Genomic DNA, 18,363 nt, shown 5'->3' on the forward strand with positions numbered 1-18,363 from the left:
GTTCAACTCAGTAATTGTATTATAGATCAAGGTAATGAGAGTATGTTTAGAATACAAACCTTCACTGCAAATAAGGATATGACGGTATTGAGAGTTAACGATATTCAAAATCTTATTGATAGCATATAGTTTGCAAGCATAAATACACTTATAATATTAGGCAGATCAAACATACAGGTTCTGCCATTAACAATTGCATATCCAGTGGTATCATTCTGTTTCAAATCAACTATGTATACTTTTGCGTCAGGGTTTGTCTTGGATGGAATATGGTTAAAACATCTGCTAAAAGACGATAGATGGTGTTGATTCTTTATTGTATATCATAAGGTCTAACATAAAATTTCTAAGGTTGATTCTCCATAGAGGATATGAACAGGGATATGTTGGAAAGACAGAAGGTGAACCAACATTTGTAAGGTGTAACAAACGCCAGGTACGAACACCCATAGGTACCGTATATGTGGATGGTCTTCATATCTTTGTAAATTATGATTCACAAGGACTGCATTAAAAGCTGCATGATTTGGTTATCTTTTAAGACGGGATAAGTAAGATGTTAGAAGTTGGTTATGTATGTCCCAAAGTGATGGTTCACCACACTCAACAAGCACTAGTGACAGGGCTTGATCTTAAAGTACCTGTAGCAAGACGAAGAAAACCATGATGTATGGCATCTAACATCTTTAGCGTATGATGCGCTGAAGAGTAGGTGACACAACCAAAATCTAAACGGGAATGGACTAAAGAATAATAAAAATGCAACATACATGACCTTAGAAAATCTATAAGTTTGGAACATTTGTTTTTAATTGTTTGATGTGTTTGACCCATATAAGACGACTATCAAAAAATAAACATAAACTAACATCAGTAAAAATAGAAATTAGCACTCTGTTGAGTAAAATTTTGCGGAATGAAAGGGTTCCACAGACGAGAAAAGACTATACATTTAGTTTTCTCAGGTGAAAAGGTGAAGATGGTAACCTTGGATCAAGCTTCAAGGTGAGATATAGTGTTCTGTAATAGTCTCTCTCCTGTGGCTGTTGAATGAGACATAATATATATAGCAAAATCAGCAACAAATAAAGAACATGAATCATGTAGCTGCACAAATTTAGTAATATTGTTGATGGCTACAGCAAAACAAGGTGGCACTTAAGACACTTCCTTGATGCACTCCATTCTCCAAGGTATTGCTACCCGATAAAGAATTTAAGAAGTCATTTAAGAAAGAAGTTAAGTCACTTAAGAAACCCCTAATAAAAACAAGAATATTACCCTTGACTCCCCATTCTTTGAGAATGTTTAGAATACTACATCACAAGGCCGTGTCATACGTCTTCCTGATATCAAAGAAGATAGCGGACTAGACGTTGGCAAAGTAGGAAAGCATTTTGAATAGGTGCTTCCAGTGAAACTAAATGGTCAATTGAAGATCCTTGGTGAAAACCTCAGTGTTCTGGAGATAAAAGGCCATGTCGCTCAGAGTTCCATGTAAGCCTATAGTTCAACACTCTCTCCAACTGGAGATGCTGATTATGCTGGTTTGCATAAAATCCTTGTCAAGGGGATATGGTAGTAGATTTGTCTTTACCAAGTTTAAGTACTAGTATGACATTGGCTTCTGACCAAACCAGCGAGAAGACTTGTGTAAAAAATAAATCATTATACATACATAATAGGTGTTGTAGCGTCAAATCAGGAAGTTGTGAGAGCATACTGAAATGAATGTTGTCAGGTCCAGGGGAGGTGTCATTTGAGTTTTTAAGTGCATTTGACAATTCACTGAATGCAAATGGAGCATTTAACTCATCAACTGAATCAGTAATGTTTAATTATAATACTTCCATCTATAACTTGTGCCTCTGAAATTCATTAGTGTATGATGAAATGAGACACCGAACAGAAACAACCTGCCCAGTTAATTGCTACTGCAGAAATTGAAAGGAATTCTCCTTCGTGAATGAGTTCAAGAATAGATTGTTTCGGTGATTTGCAAATTATACGGAGCTTCTTCAACACAGTAGATGTCGGAGTAATGTGTGAAATGGTGTCCACATATTTTGTCCACGACTTCCTCTTAGCATCTAAGAATACCTGATGACACATCACTCTAGCTTTACAATACAAATTTAGATGTTCATTTGTAGGCCTGCAGTTAAATTTGCGCAATACCTGCCATCGTTTCCTTCCTCCACTTTGGCAGTCATTATTCTACCAAGGAATGGAGGGATGTCTAGAGTTTCGAGATGTTTGGAATATATTAGCATTCTCAAGTACCAGGGATGTAAATGTGGTAAGCTGATCAAGGACGTCTGCACCATCATCATCCTGAAACGGGAAGGCTTTATGTAATGGAACAGTAACTGTTAGAATTTGCCTAATCGACAATCCATCTACATGGCCTTTTGTTAACCTCATAGTCGAAACTATAAGCAATAATAACTGGCCTGTGATCACTCCCATAAAAGTCATCACATACAAACCAATTAAGATGAGGGAGTAAACTGAGTGAGCATAAGGAGAGGTAATGTTGAACAATATACCAGATGATAAGGACATGAATGTGTATGATCCATCATCACTCAGTAGACAAAAGTTTTAGTCTTCTTACTCTGTTTATCATATTTCCTCAAAAGCCCCAGGAGATATGGTGAGCAATGAAGTCTCCTACTATTAACGATGGCGATGGGATTTGTGTGATGATCTGATATGTCTAGAGCATTGAACTCAGAGTTCGGTGAGAGATACAAATTTCAGATACACAGTTTAAAGGGGGTAGAGATTTTAACAGCAACAGTAGGAATGTGGGTAGCTAGTGGTATCCTAGTAGTCAACACCTCATTCTGCATGAAAATAACAAGCAACACCACCACTCTCTCTAATGTCAACGAGGCAGTCATATCTCTCACAGAAAAAGGGTCTGAGTGTTATGCATCTTGTTGTAGAAGATGCATTTCTTGGAAGCACATTATTAATAGCTCATGTGCATGCATCACTACTCTAACATCTTCAATGCAGGACTGAAGACCTCAAACATTCCATTGGATAATGCTCATAAATAAGGGTAAATATAGATATAGAATTACAGATAAGTATATTAAAAAAATTAATTGTAGATTCTTCTTTTTAGAAAATTTTAATTTTAAGAATCTCCGATGTCCTGGGGTTGGGTGGTTGTTCAACCATATCCTGCAATATATGAAGTGATAGAGGAAGAGATTTTGAAGAATGGGAAGTTGCATGCAGGTAAAATTCCAGAGGAGGTGGTTGTGTGGGCTCCCTTAACAGGGAGCTTATTAGATGACTTATCATCAGCTGTATTTCCTCCTGTCTGAAAAGGCAAAACTTTAGGGACAGAAACTTTAAGAGGGATCCCACTAGTGTTAGTTTCACTAATTGCTGACTTCTTATTCATCTTAGGTAGCTCTGAAACAGCTGCAGTAAGCAAAGCAACTTTGTCAGATAACATCTGAACAAGTTTTTTTTTAGTTCATTGCAGGATCCACACTGTTGGTTATCTAACTTGCAGGAATCTTGCTTGATGCCACGATGATGAAAGAGACGTCTGATTTAACCAGATTAAAGTTAATAGTTTTTTTTATATTCTCTTCATGTGGCTGGAAAAGATAGTTTCTGCTCCATACAGATTTTGAGAACTGCCTTCTCTTCTTTAAAAGTTGGGCAATCTCTGGAGCGAGCTGTATGTGATCCATTGCAATTTGCACATTTTTCATCTTCATGGCAGTTAGCCATGAACTGCCATTATAAGTTTCAATTAGTTTTGATCCATCTCTTAATTTTTTGATGTTCTTCAGTGATCACATGATCCTTTTCACATGAACCTTCCTAAATATAACAAAGAATCTAATATTTTTAATCTGTGGACAGGATGTTTCATAATTTACTTTGTTTTCCACGTTACTGATATTCTCATCAGACAAAGCAGATCGAGGCCTTCACACAAGACTTTATATTGTTTTATGAAACAATATGTTAAGTCATAAACAGTACATCAAATAATTCTAACAAATATTAAAACTTATTATAATATAAATATAAGTTTATTTTCAAAAATCATAAATGTCAAGGTAACAATACTACTTCAGTTTAAATTGCACTAGTGAAACAAATAACTTCAATTTATAACTCCATTTTCATTGAATATTTTCTATTGATACTAAAAAAAAAATATAGAAAATCCATTTTTTGAGCATATGAGGTCTGTAAATAAAGTAAGGAGACTGGTTCAGAAAAACTTTTTATTTACAATTCAATTATACATGGACTCTATCATGTTCAAAATAGTTCCCTTGGGAAGCTGCACCATGCTTTTTAAACGGTTTTTCCACTCTTCGTAGTAGTGTTAGAACTCAGAAACCAGAATATCCTTCAGATGGTTGGTTACATTTTTTTTTGTTTTCTGCTGTTTCGAAATGGTGTCCTTTGAGGTATTTTTTTTTAAAGTCAAGAACAGGAAAAGTCACAGGGACTCAAGTCAGGTGAATAAGGTGTGGTTGAGGAACTACAGGAATGTTTTTCTTTACCAAAAACTCATTAATTGAGAGTGCCATGTGACAAGGTGCATTGTCATAACGCAGCATCCAGTTGTATTTGATGGCTGGTCTCACGCAGGCAACTCTTTTCCACAGTCTTTCAAGAATTTCTCAGTAAACATATTGATTTACAGTCTGCCCTGTAGAAAAAATCTACAAGTTTCTGATTTGCTCAACTTGTTGTCACTTTTTAACATTAACATTCTTCCTGAGCACGGATCGTCCACAACTGATTCCCAGCCATCTGAAAATGTTTTAAACCACCTAAAAACTTGGGCTCGTGACACGAGTGTCATCTCCGTATGCCCTTTTCAATTTTGAAAAAAGTTTCAGTACCATTCTCACCAAGTTTAACACAAAACCTGATTGCACAATGTTGCTCATAAAAGTATCATCGTTTTGTAATGCACAACAAAAACTCGTTTCATGAAAAATTTGTTTACATCTCATTTGGCAACAATAGAACACCTTAAAAATACTAACACCTAATTAAATAAGCTGTTCATATAACCATATGTTTACTAGTAACTTCACAGTGTTGTCACTTTGGCTGCCAAAAAAACTAGTCTCATTACTTTATTTACAGATCTCATAAATCTAATTATGGACTATTATTTAATATTAGAATTTAACTATTATTATAATAATGAAGTATTTCCAAATGTTTATTTCAATTGAAAAGTTTACTGAACAGCTTGTGCAAGTTCAACATTTAGTTTTTCTATCTTCTATTATTCTGATCCTTTTTATAATTTACTGTCTTTTTGAGTTTCTGCTAAAACTTTATATAAACAAACATATTATTTTTTCTTTTTAATTGAAACACCCACCATGTCTAATTTATAAAGTGAATAAAAAAATTAAGATTAAAATTATGAAGAAAGCACAGATCAAAGCGATCTCTACAAATTTCAAGCTGTATGTATGATGGTTATTGGTTTCATTATTTGTCTTATAAATGTTAATCTGGTCATTTAATCAGTATTAGCACTAGCACACATATTTATATGTACATATTCATAAACTGCCTCACTTCAACATTATTGAAATTCCAGGAAGTGTAAAGTACATTACTACCATTTAGTACAAATAATAACATTAATCTTCAAATTATGATTTCAATGGAATTAATTTATTTGATGAACAGAACTTGAAACAAAGCAGCACACTTCACAATGAAATTCAATAACTGCTCCAAGGCTGAAGAACAGCATGTTAAGCTTTCAGAAATGTTAAGTTAATGATTATTTTTTATATTACAAGGAAATGTGTTTGATTTATTTCAAGAATTTTAGAACAAAGAATTTATTCCACATAGGCAAAAAATCAAAATGAAGTTTTATAAAAAAAATGTAAAAGCTGTAAACAGTCTGAAATCTGTATTGTAATACGACAATGCACTTTGCATTTTCAACATGAACAATATGAGATAGTTCCTAGAAACTACTCTAGTAAGATAGTGTTTCTCAAATTTCCCCTTTCTGAATGGATCTTCCTTCCAGTATCATTTACCTCTTACCTAAAAGAAATTCTACATGAAAGAGTGAGATTTTACTCCCACTGAAAAGACACAAGCAAAATTACAATAGTTAATGAACATATTTATATAAATAAAGATATAAAACTTCAAAGGGTACTTAAAATCACAAAAAAATAAACCACTGTTATTGTAAAGTAGTTCAAGACACAAAATCAAAAGGAATGGTTGGAGATTAGAACTTACAATAAGTAATCATTTATTTAATTAGAAGCAAATATTTAGATTTTTTTGATAGTATCACAACTGCAATAGATTTAAAATACCAGAGTATCACTTAAATCATCATATTCAAGAAATTACATTGAGCACAATTTTTTTTTATTTAGTAAATAAAATATATCTAGTGTCACTAAAAGAAAACAATCCTTAGTCAGCATTAGTAGAATTATGTTGTAAAATTATTGAAAGAGGCAACATAAAAGTGACAAATTTTAAACCAAAAAATTTAACTGAAATATTATAATAAAAATAATAATTGCGTAATTGAAAGAGAATTTAGTATTTTATTTTTCCAATTATTATTATTTTGTGTTTTATCTAACACAATAGAAAAAAATTAGACACCATTCTAAGCTAGTTTTAGCAATGATCTTACTTACCAAGACGTTGAGATAAAATAGCCAACAAAATTTTCTGTGTGCTTAAAGAAATTGAACTAAAACAATTGAAATAGGTTTTTAACTGTGTAGACCAGATCTGTGATTTTTCTTTTCCTTCTGATATTTGTTCTTTACTTTCTTCTTGATGGCATCTAAAAAATTAAATATTAACACCCAATATTAAATAAATATTATTGTATAAATTATATACAATTATTATAAATTGTTCTAATTATTACTATATAAATTACATAAATTATTTAACACATATATTTATTACTATATGAAATATAAACCATCAAAAAACAGTAATCAGATAAGTTAAACTAACCATACTAATCCTAGTAATTTCCAAGAATTGATTTTCGTGGCATACCACATCTTCAGTTAGTATTGGTGGTATTGGATTCTACAATTACATTATAACATAATTCTTTTAAAAAATCTGTTATTTTAATTTTATAATTTGTATATAATGGGTATATAAATATATATACTGTTTACTACCATCCTACACTAATTCAACATAAATGAATTTTAAACCACCAAAACATAGTAAACAGATATGTTAATCTCACCAAACTAATTTCAAGATTCCATTTTTGCAAAATCCTGCATCTTCAGTTGGTATTCAGTTCCATAATTACACAAAATCAATTGTTTAAAAAAAAGTAGATATAGATACATACTGCTTTCTTTTTTTTTTAAACAAATGATTTAGTGTAAATATAGAATTTAATACCAACTGAAGATGGGACACAAAATCACAAATTACACAAAAATCGATTCTTGATATTTGGTAAGTTTAACTTATATGTTTACTGTGTTTTGGTGGTTTAAGTTTCATTTGTATACAATAATCTATATGTAATATATAAATATTAGTATGTACTGTTGTCACATGCTTTGCTTAGTATCGGCTAAATGGTGATGTCACAAGGAGCTGCAGTACACATTTGTACCTACACTAACTTCCCCCACCAAGCCAGCTTCACGCTGCTGAGCACAGCACCCCACCATGCACCAGCAGCTTTATAAGCAGCAATGCAGGAAGACGAAAGCATCCGCTCTCAGTCCACCACTAGGAGAAGAAGAAGACTTAAGAAGGAAGGAGGCCCTGGCCAGCCCAACATGGGACCTCCTGTGAATGCCAACATACCTCTGGAGCAGCAGACCTGGCCGGCCTAGCATAAAGCCCACTAGCACCAGCAGGGATACGGTGAAGATGGAGGCAGTATAGCAATGCTCACAGAAAATCATGCTGCCAGAAGATGACTGAAATCAACCCAACACTGCGGGACTCTGAAGGCGTCAATTGCCATGCGATAGTGGGGACCTAACATCCAACTGAGAGCAGCTGGTGAGGGGAAGCTCAGTCCATTCCAATGGTCAAGCCACAACTCCCTGACTAATATCTGTTGAGCTAATCCAACATCATTGAAGACCAGCAATCGGACTCTACACTCCTTCTCAGGACTACTAGGTCGTTCATAAGGTACCACTTAATACATAAATAAATGTTGGGTGAATAAATTTATCTATTCAAACTATGAACTAAACAAATTCCCTCAATAGCAAAGAAAATTCTTGAAACAAAACATTCAGGAATTTCATGTTAATGAACTGCAAAGGGCTAGAATGAATTACAGAACATCAGTTCTCAATACTCATATGAACAAGTAAATTGAAAAGGACATTAATTATAAATCAATAGTGCAGAATGTTTATTTTATTTTTTCAATTACTTTCAAGACAAGCCTAGTACCAATCAAAATCGGTTAGTTTGTTTTTAAACAGTCCATTTTCAAAAATCATATATTTACAAGTGCAGGATTGGTTTTATTTTTTTACTGAAACTGAATATTGAACTATTAATCTTACGCATTTTAAGTAATAATAGGATAATGGAATTGTCAAAAGAAATATGTTAGTTTCATCATAAATAAACCATACATATAACTGAAACCTTTAGCCCTTAGTTAAGAAGTTTTGTAATGAATTTCTCTCATTTATTAGCTTCTTTAATATCAGCAGAATCTCCACCCTTTGTTGGTCACACCAATCTAAGTTTCCTAACAACTCGACTGACACTATCAACTCTGAAAATGAGCCCAATATATCAACCAGCAGCAGGAGCATAAAAAATAGATAAAAAATTACAATACAACTGAGTTCAATAAATATTCACCATAAAATTGAATAAATTTTGTTTTATCCATTATAATATAAGCATATGATATACTGTTACACCAATATTTGAAAAAAAGTTGCAGTACACCCTTCAACAAATGTTTTCATTAAAGTAATTTCCTGATAAATCTGAAAGCTTGTCTCAAGAGCATTATGAAATGTGGTGAAGAATAAGGAAAATAATTAGCAGTAGTCAATCACTGTGAGGACATTGGCAAATACATATTAATGCAAAATATTGCCATCCCATTTATCACTCACTACAATTTCAACTTAAAAACTACTACTATCTGAATGATAGAAAAAAAAATAGAAGTTATTTTGAAACAAAGTGAGCAAATAAAATTTGCAAATGATAAAAACATGCAAGTGACTAAAGAAGTCACTTGCACAAGCAAATGCATCCAACTATGTTAATGCCAAGAAAATGCTCTGAGATTTCAGAACAAAATATCATACAATTTAAAATTTATTTTTACTTTAATTATGTGTAAACATTATGGAAGCAAACAGGTTTCATCCCAAAATTTCCTTTCTTCATGCAAGAAGTAATCCTTAGACTACCTAGTGCCTAGTCACTACTAATCTGTGCAAACCTGCATTAAGATTCAAAAACATATCATAATCCTGTTTCAATTAAACTGGTATCAATTTTTCTCTCATCACTGTTTTTTATACAGTTCATTTTTTTTAAAACTTGAGTTTAACATGTATCAATAAAACTAAACTGTATGCCTTCAAATTACCACACCTTTTGGTTTGCTAAGTCCTGCCACACTTTAATGAATTCTTTTTCCATTATCATGCAGGCTGTAACAGGTTGCAGTTTAACTCTAAAAGTAACAACTCGGCTATCTATCAGATTATTGAGTTATTTATTCAGATGAAGTGGTTGATATGTTTTACATCTGTTGATATTATTATTGTTAATCAGCTGCTGAGTTTTGATTCACCTTGCCATTATTTCTTTAACTATTTCAAAATTTTTTCATTTCTTTCAACCATTGTTTTATAACACAAAAATATGTCAGATACCTCACATGCCAATGTAATATATGATGAACAATTTTATATATGATATTTGACTTATTAATGAAAAATTTGTTAATGAAATTGCACTCAATATATATCAGACTGCTATCTTAGTACTAGTGCAAGTGAAGTTTAAATAGATAATAATTTAAATGTGAAGAAATAGCGCTAGTTGTTCAAGTCCGTTGAAGACCTAATAAATGTCAACAGAAACCTTCAGTAAAATATACACGCAGTAACTTTTCCAAAGAGGAAACAACTGAAATATAGAAAATTTCTGCTTTCCTTCCACAGGCTTTCTGTCAGGTTTCCTTCTACAAAGGTGATGATAATTACCTAAAAGGTCAGTAGAAATTGCCTAAAAGAATTAAATAAAAGTATTCAACAAATTTATATTGAACTTAAAACAATGTAAAGTTCAATAACACAGCAGAAATATTACTAAATTAGCAAATAGATTTATCTTTATGATCAGGTACAAGGTTTGATGTAGTAATCTGAAAAATAACATACTCTCATCACTACTATGTACATTATTCATACTGCACCAACAACTTGTGAAAATTGTTTGCTATTCAATTTTATTACTAAAATTAAGTACAGACTACAAATAAATATTATCATTAAAAAGTTTTTTTGGTGCGATTACCAGTGTTGTATATTTTTTTGAAATGTTCAAATCAATCTTATTCAGCGCTTTGTAATCATTTTTTCCAGCATTCTTTATACTTGAATTTACATTAGAATCACTGGTCCTGCAAGAGGCATCCCTATCACTTGCACAAGGACCATTTCCTTACATTATAATCAACATCCCCATTTAAATCTTTCTTAATTTCTTTTATTTTTATTTCTTATCTTTCTTCGACAAAAAATATGAGATGTGTTATTTAAAGTCCGTTTTGAAATTATGCCTTTTTTCTGAGCACACAACAAAGTATCATCTCATCAGCACCCAGACATAATATTTATACCGTAAATAAATAAATATTAAAAATGAACGATTAAAAAATGATAAAAAATTAAAACCCACTAATATAAAAAAAAACATAAATGGAAAGCATCTGTGACATATGCCAAAAGTGAATAAAACCACAATGAAATATTATATTAATTAAAACAATAAAATTACTATTCATGTAATTAAAACAATAAAATTACCATGTGCCAAATGATGTAACAGTTAAACATACTATAAAAAACTCAAATATTTGAATATAAATGGACAGCCCTAAGAAACTGTAAAACATTCTATAATATTGTCTCATTGTTTCCTAAGATATTTCAGAAGTTAGCCCCTAGTTTAAACTTCTGAGCAATGCCATATAACAGACACAATCCACAAGAATGTGGTGTACAGTTAGTTGGCAGTCGCGGTGAATACAAATTTGCGGTGCATCGGTCTGAGTCATGAGATATCCATGAGTAAGCCTAGTGTGTCCTACACACCAACAGCAAATAATAATCTCCTCTCTACGGTTATTCCTACATGAGGAGCTCCATGAAGATACAGTATTCTTAACAGGTCAAAATTTATTGTTGATGGTAGCATTCCATTCACCTTGCCACTCATCTGTGAAAGGAGACTGGGAAGAAGCCTCTTTTGCTGCAATATCAGCATGCTCATCGCCTGAAATTCCAATATGGCTGGCAATCCAGCAGATGCTCACAGTTGTGTTACACTGAGTAATTTCAGAGATAACAAACTGTATATCACATACAACAAGGTGTCCGAAGTACATGTCTCTAATCAACTGTAAGGCATTCATAGAATCTGAACAGACAAGTATCAAAATGTTGGGCTAATTATATTTAAGGCCTTAGCAGCATACAGCTCCACAGTGAAAACACTGATGATGCTAAACATGTACCTTCTATTGCCAACCACAAACAAACAATGAGCAGAATTAACTTCACAAGGAGCCAACTGCTGACTGTATAAACTATAGCATCAGGATTCATACTATTTATAGTATTATGAACTTTCATAATATAACCAGATTTGTGTTCCTCTTACGATACCAACAAAGACAAAAGAAATAATTAATGAGAGAAGACCGACATGGGGGAAATAACATGGAACATCAGTAAGAAGTGGAGGTAATAGTATATTTAGAGCTAAGAAAAGGCACTGTGTTCTGATGCCTAGCGGAGCAGTAGATCTTGGCTGTTCCTGATATCAATTACCAGGTTCCAGATTTATCTTTACCAGGTTTCAGTACAAGAATTACCAATGTTTCTGACTAAGAATCTGGAAAAACCTGGTCAGAAAATATTATATTATAGATACACAAAATATGCTGTAATGCAATAACAGGGAAGTATGATTACATACTGACCCTGATATTACCATTTCCAGGAAAAGTATCACGCAAATTATTTAAGTCATACTTTAGATCATCAAAAGAGAAAGGTATGTTTAATTCATTTCAAGAGTCTTCAATCACAAACGGAATATTTTCTACCTGCAACTTATACCTGAAAAACTCACAAGAACATGATGTTAGTGAAACTGACCTAAACATGTTTTCAAATGTATCCACCACATTAACTGGCACGATGACGAGGATGCAGCTGTCTTCCAATCCAATAAGTTGTAGTGACTGTCCTGATCCACAAATGGCCCACACTTTTCTCCACATAACCAATGATGGAGTTGTCCAAGAAATGGTATCAACACAATTCATCCATGATTTCCATTTAACACACCAAAACACTCAATGGCAAACAGCCCTCATGTTGCAATAGGTGCAGAAAAATTCAGTCATAGGTCTTCAATTGAAATTTTGTAATGCCCTGCACCGATCGCTAAGTCCATTCCTGCAATCTTCATCCCAACAAAGAAAGCAGGCTGCCTTGGCTTTCCAGAAGTTAGAGATAATTCATATGCACTATAGAGTATCAGGATTGTAAACATGGGAAGGTGGAGAATCGCGATACCACTATTGTCATATTGGCCAAAGGAATCCTTGTCTCCAATCCAGTTCCACTTTCCAAACCACCCATCTATGTGTCTGACTCTGAAGCAAATCACTATTACAGACTGAGATAATAACGAGTCTATGATCACTTCCAAAGAAGTTTTTGGAAACGCACCAGGGAAAATGTGGGAGTAGGGTTGCTGAACATGACAGATTGATCCATGAAAATACGCCTGATGAATATGATACAAATGTGTACAACCCATCATTCAATAAGCAGAAATCTAAGTTCTTCCTCAGTCAATCAACTACAGTGCCTTGGGAAGAACATGATGATGTGCCACATGAAATGTGATGGGCATTGAAATCTCCAATTATTACGTAGGATAAAGGAATCTGTAAAAAACAGACTTGATAGATCATCCTCACTGATATCAGAATTTGGTGGAAGATATAAGTTATAATTTATAAGGTATAATATCTTCACTGAAACTGCAGGTATGTTTGATACTAGTGGAATACGTGAGCTAATACGATTTCCTTCAGAAAAACAGCCACACCTCGTCCTAAGCCCTCAGTCTGATGGTCACATCTTTTGCCGACATAACCACAAAAGGATATATAATCCTGTGGACAGACGTGAGTCTCCTCCAGACACAGCATTAAAGGATTTTCTTACTTAGTAGGATTTCAACAATCCCACAGTGGGAATGGAGACCACAAACATTCTGCTGAATAATATTTGTAGCCATACGACATACTTTTTTCCTATTACATATAAAAATTCTGCTGGCAGATAACCTACAACAAACTATCTGGTTTTATTTTTGATTTTATGACTTTTAAGAAATGTTTTGCTTATTCGGGCACTTCATCCACCACCATATCCACATAGAAACCTTAAGATGGTGGAGGGGACTTGGAAGCCTGGAAGAATGGAGATGTTGCACCAGGTGATGATGTTTTAACAGATTCCTTCAAAGGGTTCTTGGTTGTTTGTTGCGTAATTGGTGCAGCAGAAACTTTATGTGGTGATATAATGACTGAAGATAACTTAGATAAACCACTATAACTTCTAGCAGAAGTTACCTGCTTGCCAGTACTCACTTTAGTTCAGGCTCTCTCTAACAGTATACAAAAAGAGAGTGAATGCTTATCATGCAAAGAACTAATTAAAATGGTAGAAGCTTCATAAGACCCAAGTAAAGTCCCTCACGGCTGCTATTACAACATTTGACTACTGGTATTTGAGCAGCTGTGAGGGACTTTACTTGGGTCTTATGAAGCTTCTACCATTTTAATTAGTTCTTTGCATGATAAGCATTCACTCTCTTTTTGAGAGAGCCTGAACTAAAGTAACACTGGGCTGTACAGAGTTTTTCAGGTTGAAGGATTTTCTGTATTCCTGACAAGCTATAAGAAAGAACACTTTCTACTCAGTACAGATCTTTAATATAACCTTTTCTTCTGATAAATGGGGCTGTCTCATGACCTTGCAGAGTGCAACTTAATAATTAACACATTTTTCTATTTCATTGCATGTGCACTATTATCATGTGTCTTACAGCTACAACGCGCACAAATTTGTTCCTTTCTGCAACCATCTTTATAGTGACCAAAACCCTGACAATGAAAGCAACATCTTGGGTCGTGGGTTTAGTATACATGGTTCATGGTTACATGAACAGAAAGGTAAACCAACCTTTATTCGATCAGAAATGGTAGGAGTAGAAAAAGTTAGAACAAGCAGGGATGTTGGCCCATTAACACCATTCTTCTTTCTCATAATCCTCTGCACAGATGTGACTGACTGCAGTGACAACTCTGATGTAATTACAGGCAACTCAATGTCAGCCAACTTGCAGCAATGGAACACAAGTGTCCTGTGTGGCTTGACTGTTAGTCCATCCTTTCCTATACAATTAAATGCTACGAGTTTTCTATATTGCTCTTCATTACAGACTTAAATCAGGAGTGACGCTACTCCTAAGTATTTTACAGATTGTGGAGAGGGCACAAGCTGTGATGAAACACTTATTAATCAGGAAGGGAGAAACCTTGGCAAAGGATTTACCTTCCTCTTTACACATAAGCACCAAGAACCTGATACAGAAGAATTTAACCACCTAGGTAACACTACTTGTTTCTTTATCATTGGCTAGAACATTGACTAACAAAATCAGTCAAAGTCTCTTCAAACTAATTAGTTGTTTTTTCAAGAGAACCAATAACCACCAAAATATTATTTTGCACTGCTGTATGATTCCAACGAGTAGCGGTTACTTAATGAACCACTCTAGCAGAGTGCATATGTACTGGAGCCAGGGTTGCATACAATTGGGCTCATCCTAGTGCCCAGAAGACATTGTTTGAGACGCAGTACGTAAAGCCATCTACCCATTGGCATAATGGTTTTCATCTTGGGTTACGGTTGTGTTTCGTAAGGTGTTACCACCGAGCATAAGTATAAGAAGAAATATTGTTAAGATGTTGTGTTGCTGTGTAAAAATATATGTTGTAAATTGCATAGTATTCCTAGTTTAGTGTAAAGAGTTCAACAGTTCAGGGGGAAGTAGGAAGAAAAGCTGCATAGGCAAGAGCTGTGTGGACGCCAACTCCCTTGAAATTAGGCTGACTATGGCAATGATACAAGAACGTGTATGTGCTATGTTTCAATATGATGTAATACACAGCTTTGCTGGCCACTTAGTTGGCAACAGAAGCTACATGGCTTTATGGTATACAAGCAATTTACAATGAATGCTACTATGACGGATAATCCTGGCAATTTTGCATTCAGGCTGTGATATATTTTTCTGAAATAATTTTCTTTGATGGAGACAATTATCTGAGCTCATATTTATGAACACATTACATGGTAATAATTCAGAGAGTTTTATTACTTTTCAATTAACATTATTAAAAAAAACTAATGAAGAAAAGAATAGATTTTTTTTTTAAAGTTTTTTAGTTTTATTTTAATTAAATTAATGAGATCTTTTAAATTGTTGGTAATTTATTAAAAATGGCAGCAGAAGCATTATAATGATCCTTGTACTGTATTAATAACATAAAAACAGTTCTGTTTTCTGGTGTAAAAGAAGTGAATATCGATGATTTTAACTATAAATGAGTATTATTTTTAGCAATCAGAAATGGCAAGCTTAGAATTTTATTGCAATGCTTAAAATACTTAAAATATAATTATTATTCATACAAAATAATAAGTACTATTATTAATTAATAATTTAATTTGAATAACTTGTACATACTTGTACATATCATAATTTACATAATTTAAAATTGTTGTGGATAAAATGATTTAATGTTGTGTTAAAAATTATAAATAGTTTACATGAATTAAATGTGAATAAAGATGGATGTCAGTAAAAATAGCAGTTTTATTTCCCTGTTTCAATAAATAAGAAATTAGTTATATACTTTGTTAAGAAAATTATTTTTTTTTTAAAACATTATAAATTTCTCTTGTTTTGAAAGATTAATGAAATTTTTTTATGTAACTTCATCTTAATACTAGAAAAACACACATTCATCCATCCTTGTTGAAAGTAACAATTTTTTTTAAAGGTTTTTATATGCTAATATTATAAATTAAAAAAAATCAGGATTCAAGAGTTAAAAGATAAAATTGATTTATAACAAACTTTTGTACTAAGTATAACTATATTATGAGTACTGATAGCACAACAGTGGGTTAAACTGTTGGAATATTAAAAAAAATGATTGCTTCCATAAAAATTATGATTTAGAACATATCAAAAGTATTCTGCGTTTCTGTAGTTTCTTCCACTTTCTTATCATCTATTTGAAACAATCTGCAGGAACTGAAACCCACATTGCTAGAAATATAAGTACTGAATCTGTAGAATATACTGAAGTTAAAAAAAACATTGCTATACTAGTTAAGCCATCAATCGTCTTAATCATTTTTATTATTAAATAAAAACTTTCTGCAATTGGGGAGTACCTCAAAGACTAAAAAGTCTGTGCTAATGTCCGAAATACATTACCTTCTACTTCCACATACACATAGACACGCTTGGTTATGGACACAACAAATTTTATTATTAAGCAAAAATTATACATTTTCTGTAGTAAAAAATCAAAAATAAAAGTAATAAACACTTACTTCTTGTTTGCACTGGCCAATAAATTTCCAGATGCTTTCCATTTAAGCATTATTTCTGCATAAATATCTTCCACAAATTCAAGAACACTTATCTGAATTGTAATTCTGAAAGGCCGTCCAAGATCTACCTCAAGCTACAATTCAGAAAAGAATGTGATTGTTATAAGGCAAAAAAAAACATTGTGAAGCGAGTGTGTGTGTCTACAGGCTCACATGTTTACACTGATTTTACTACACTTTTGAGAACAAACTATTGAACAAATATTTTTGTGAGCATACCTACCTTTGTGAATATAAGCTCTGATTGGAATTCATGCATATTTTGTTTCACCCTTCCATTCTATGTTATAAAATGCTTTAATTTTTCTATCTTTTATCAACAGCAGTCATTTCTTTGAAGAAATAAAACATTTTACAAATAGCCAAACTCAAATTTGAAATTATACGTTTCAATCTAGTTTGGTCAATCATAGTTTAAATGGCAGCGCTTACATCTTAATATATTCAAATGTTATACTTCCTCAAAGTAGATAATTCCTCATATCAGTAAGTTTGTTTTAGTTCAATATAATTACATATTTTGCATAATGTATTGAATTTATTATAATTGTAAATTAGAAATTTAGTTCATCATAGGAATAAATAAGATATTTTACATTTGCCAAAATTTAAGAGAAGACTAACAATTGGAAAACAAATCCCATAAACAGAATAAATCAAATAATCACTTCCAACATTTGATTTATATTCACACATTTAAACCTTTCTTCATATTCGCATTGTTACACAAACTAATTATACCGTAGGTTTCTTAAATTATCAAATATTTTTAAATTTAAAAATGTTGAATTTGTAACTGTTTAAAGGAAACAGAAACAACTAAAACTGTTTATTTCATATATATATATTGCAGAATTGATTCAATTAATAACAGCTTTCCAAATTTTTCTTAAAAGATAATTTCCTGACTTTTATTTACTTGAACAATGAACACCGTATTTACTCATGTAATTCACAGACTTCTTTGACCAATGGTTTTTATCTAAAAGTAGATGCGTGATTTATGCAAGGAAATAATTTTGTACAGGTTTATAATGAAATTGAATACGATAATGCATGAGAAAGTGATATTTGATTGAATAGTTTGTTTTTGAGTATTTTTTTTAAAAGATAAAACTAAAACTTCAGGTACATGAATTATAAAAATAAATACAGTAGCTTTAATTTAATTGTCTTTAAATTTACAGTACACCAAAATTAACAAAAATAATAATGCGTTTAATTCAACTTTATATAACATCAGCTCACATAAAAAAAGGTGATTATAAGAGTTGAAAAAGATGACAACATTTTCCTTAAATTTTCATGAAGA

General features: G+C 32.5%; 1 protein-coding gene across 2 annotated transcripts in view; it reads right to left on the reverse strand.

Annotated features, from left to right (window-relative positions):
- The window catches only part of Vps13B (vacuolar protein sorting 13B), a 368,739-nt gene that overhangs the window by 152,878 nt on the left and 197,498 nt on the right, over window positions 1–18,363 (reverse strand). For both annotated transcript variants that reach the window (XM_075373949.1, XM_075373942.1), the window contains exons 32-33: window positions 16,992–17,125; window positions 6,699–6,850 (exon numbers count right to left, since the gene is read on the reverse strand). In XM_075373949.1, the coding sequence (XP_075230064.1) occupies window positions 6,699–6,850; window positions 16,992–17,125 (286 nt within the window). The remainder of the gene's footprint in view (window positions 1–6,698; window positions 6,851–16,991; window positions 17,126–18,363) is intronic.

Source organism: Lycorma delicatula, chromosome 1 (assembly GCF_047948215.1).
Source record: "Lycorma delicatula isolate Av1 chromosome 1, ASM4794821v1, whole genome shotgun sequence".
NCBI classification, from domain to species: Eukaryota; Metazoa; Arthropoda; class Insecta; order Hemiptera; family Fulgoridae; genus Lycorma; species Lycorma delicatula.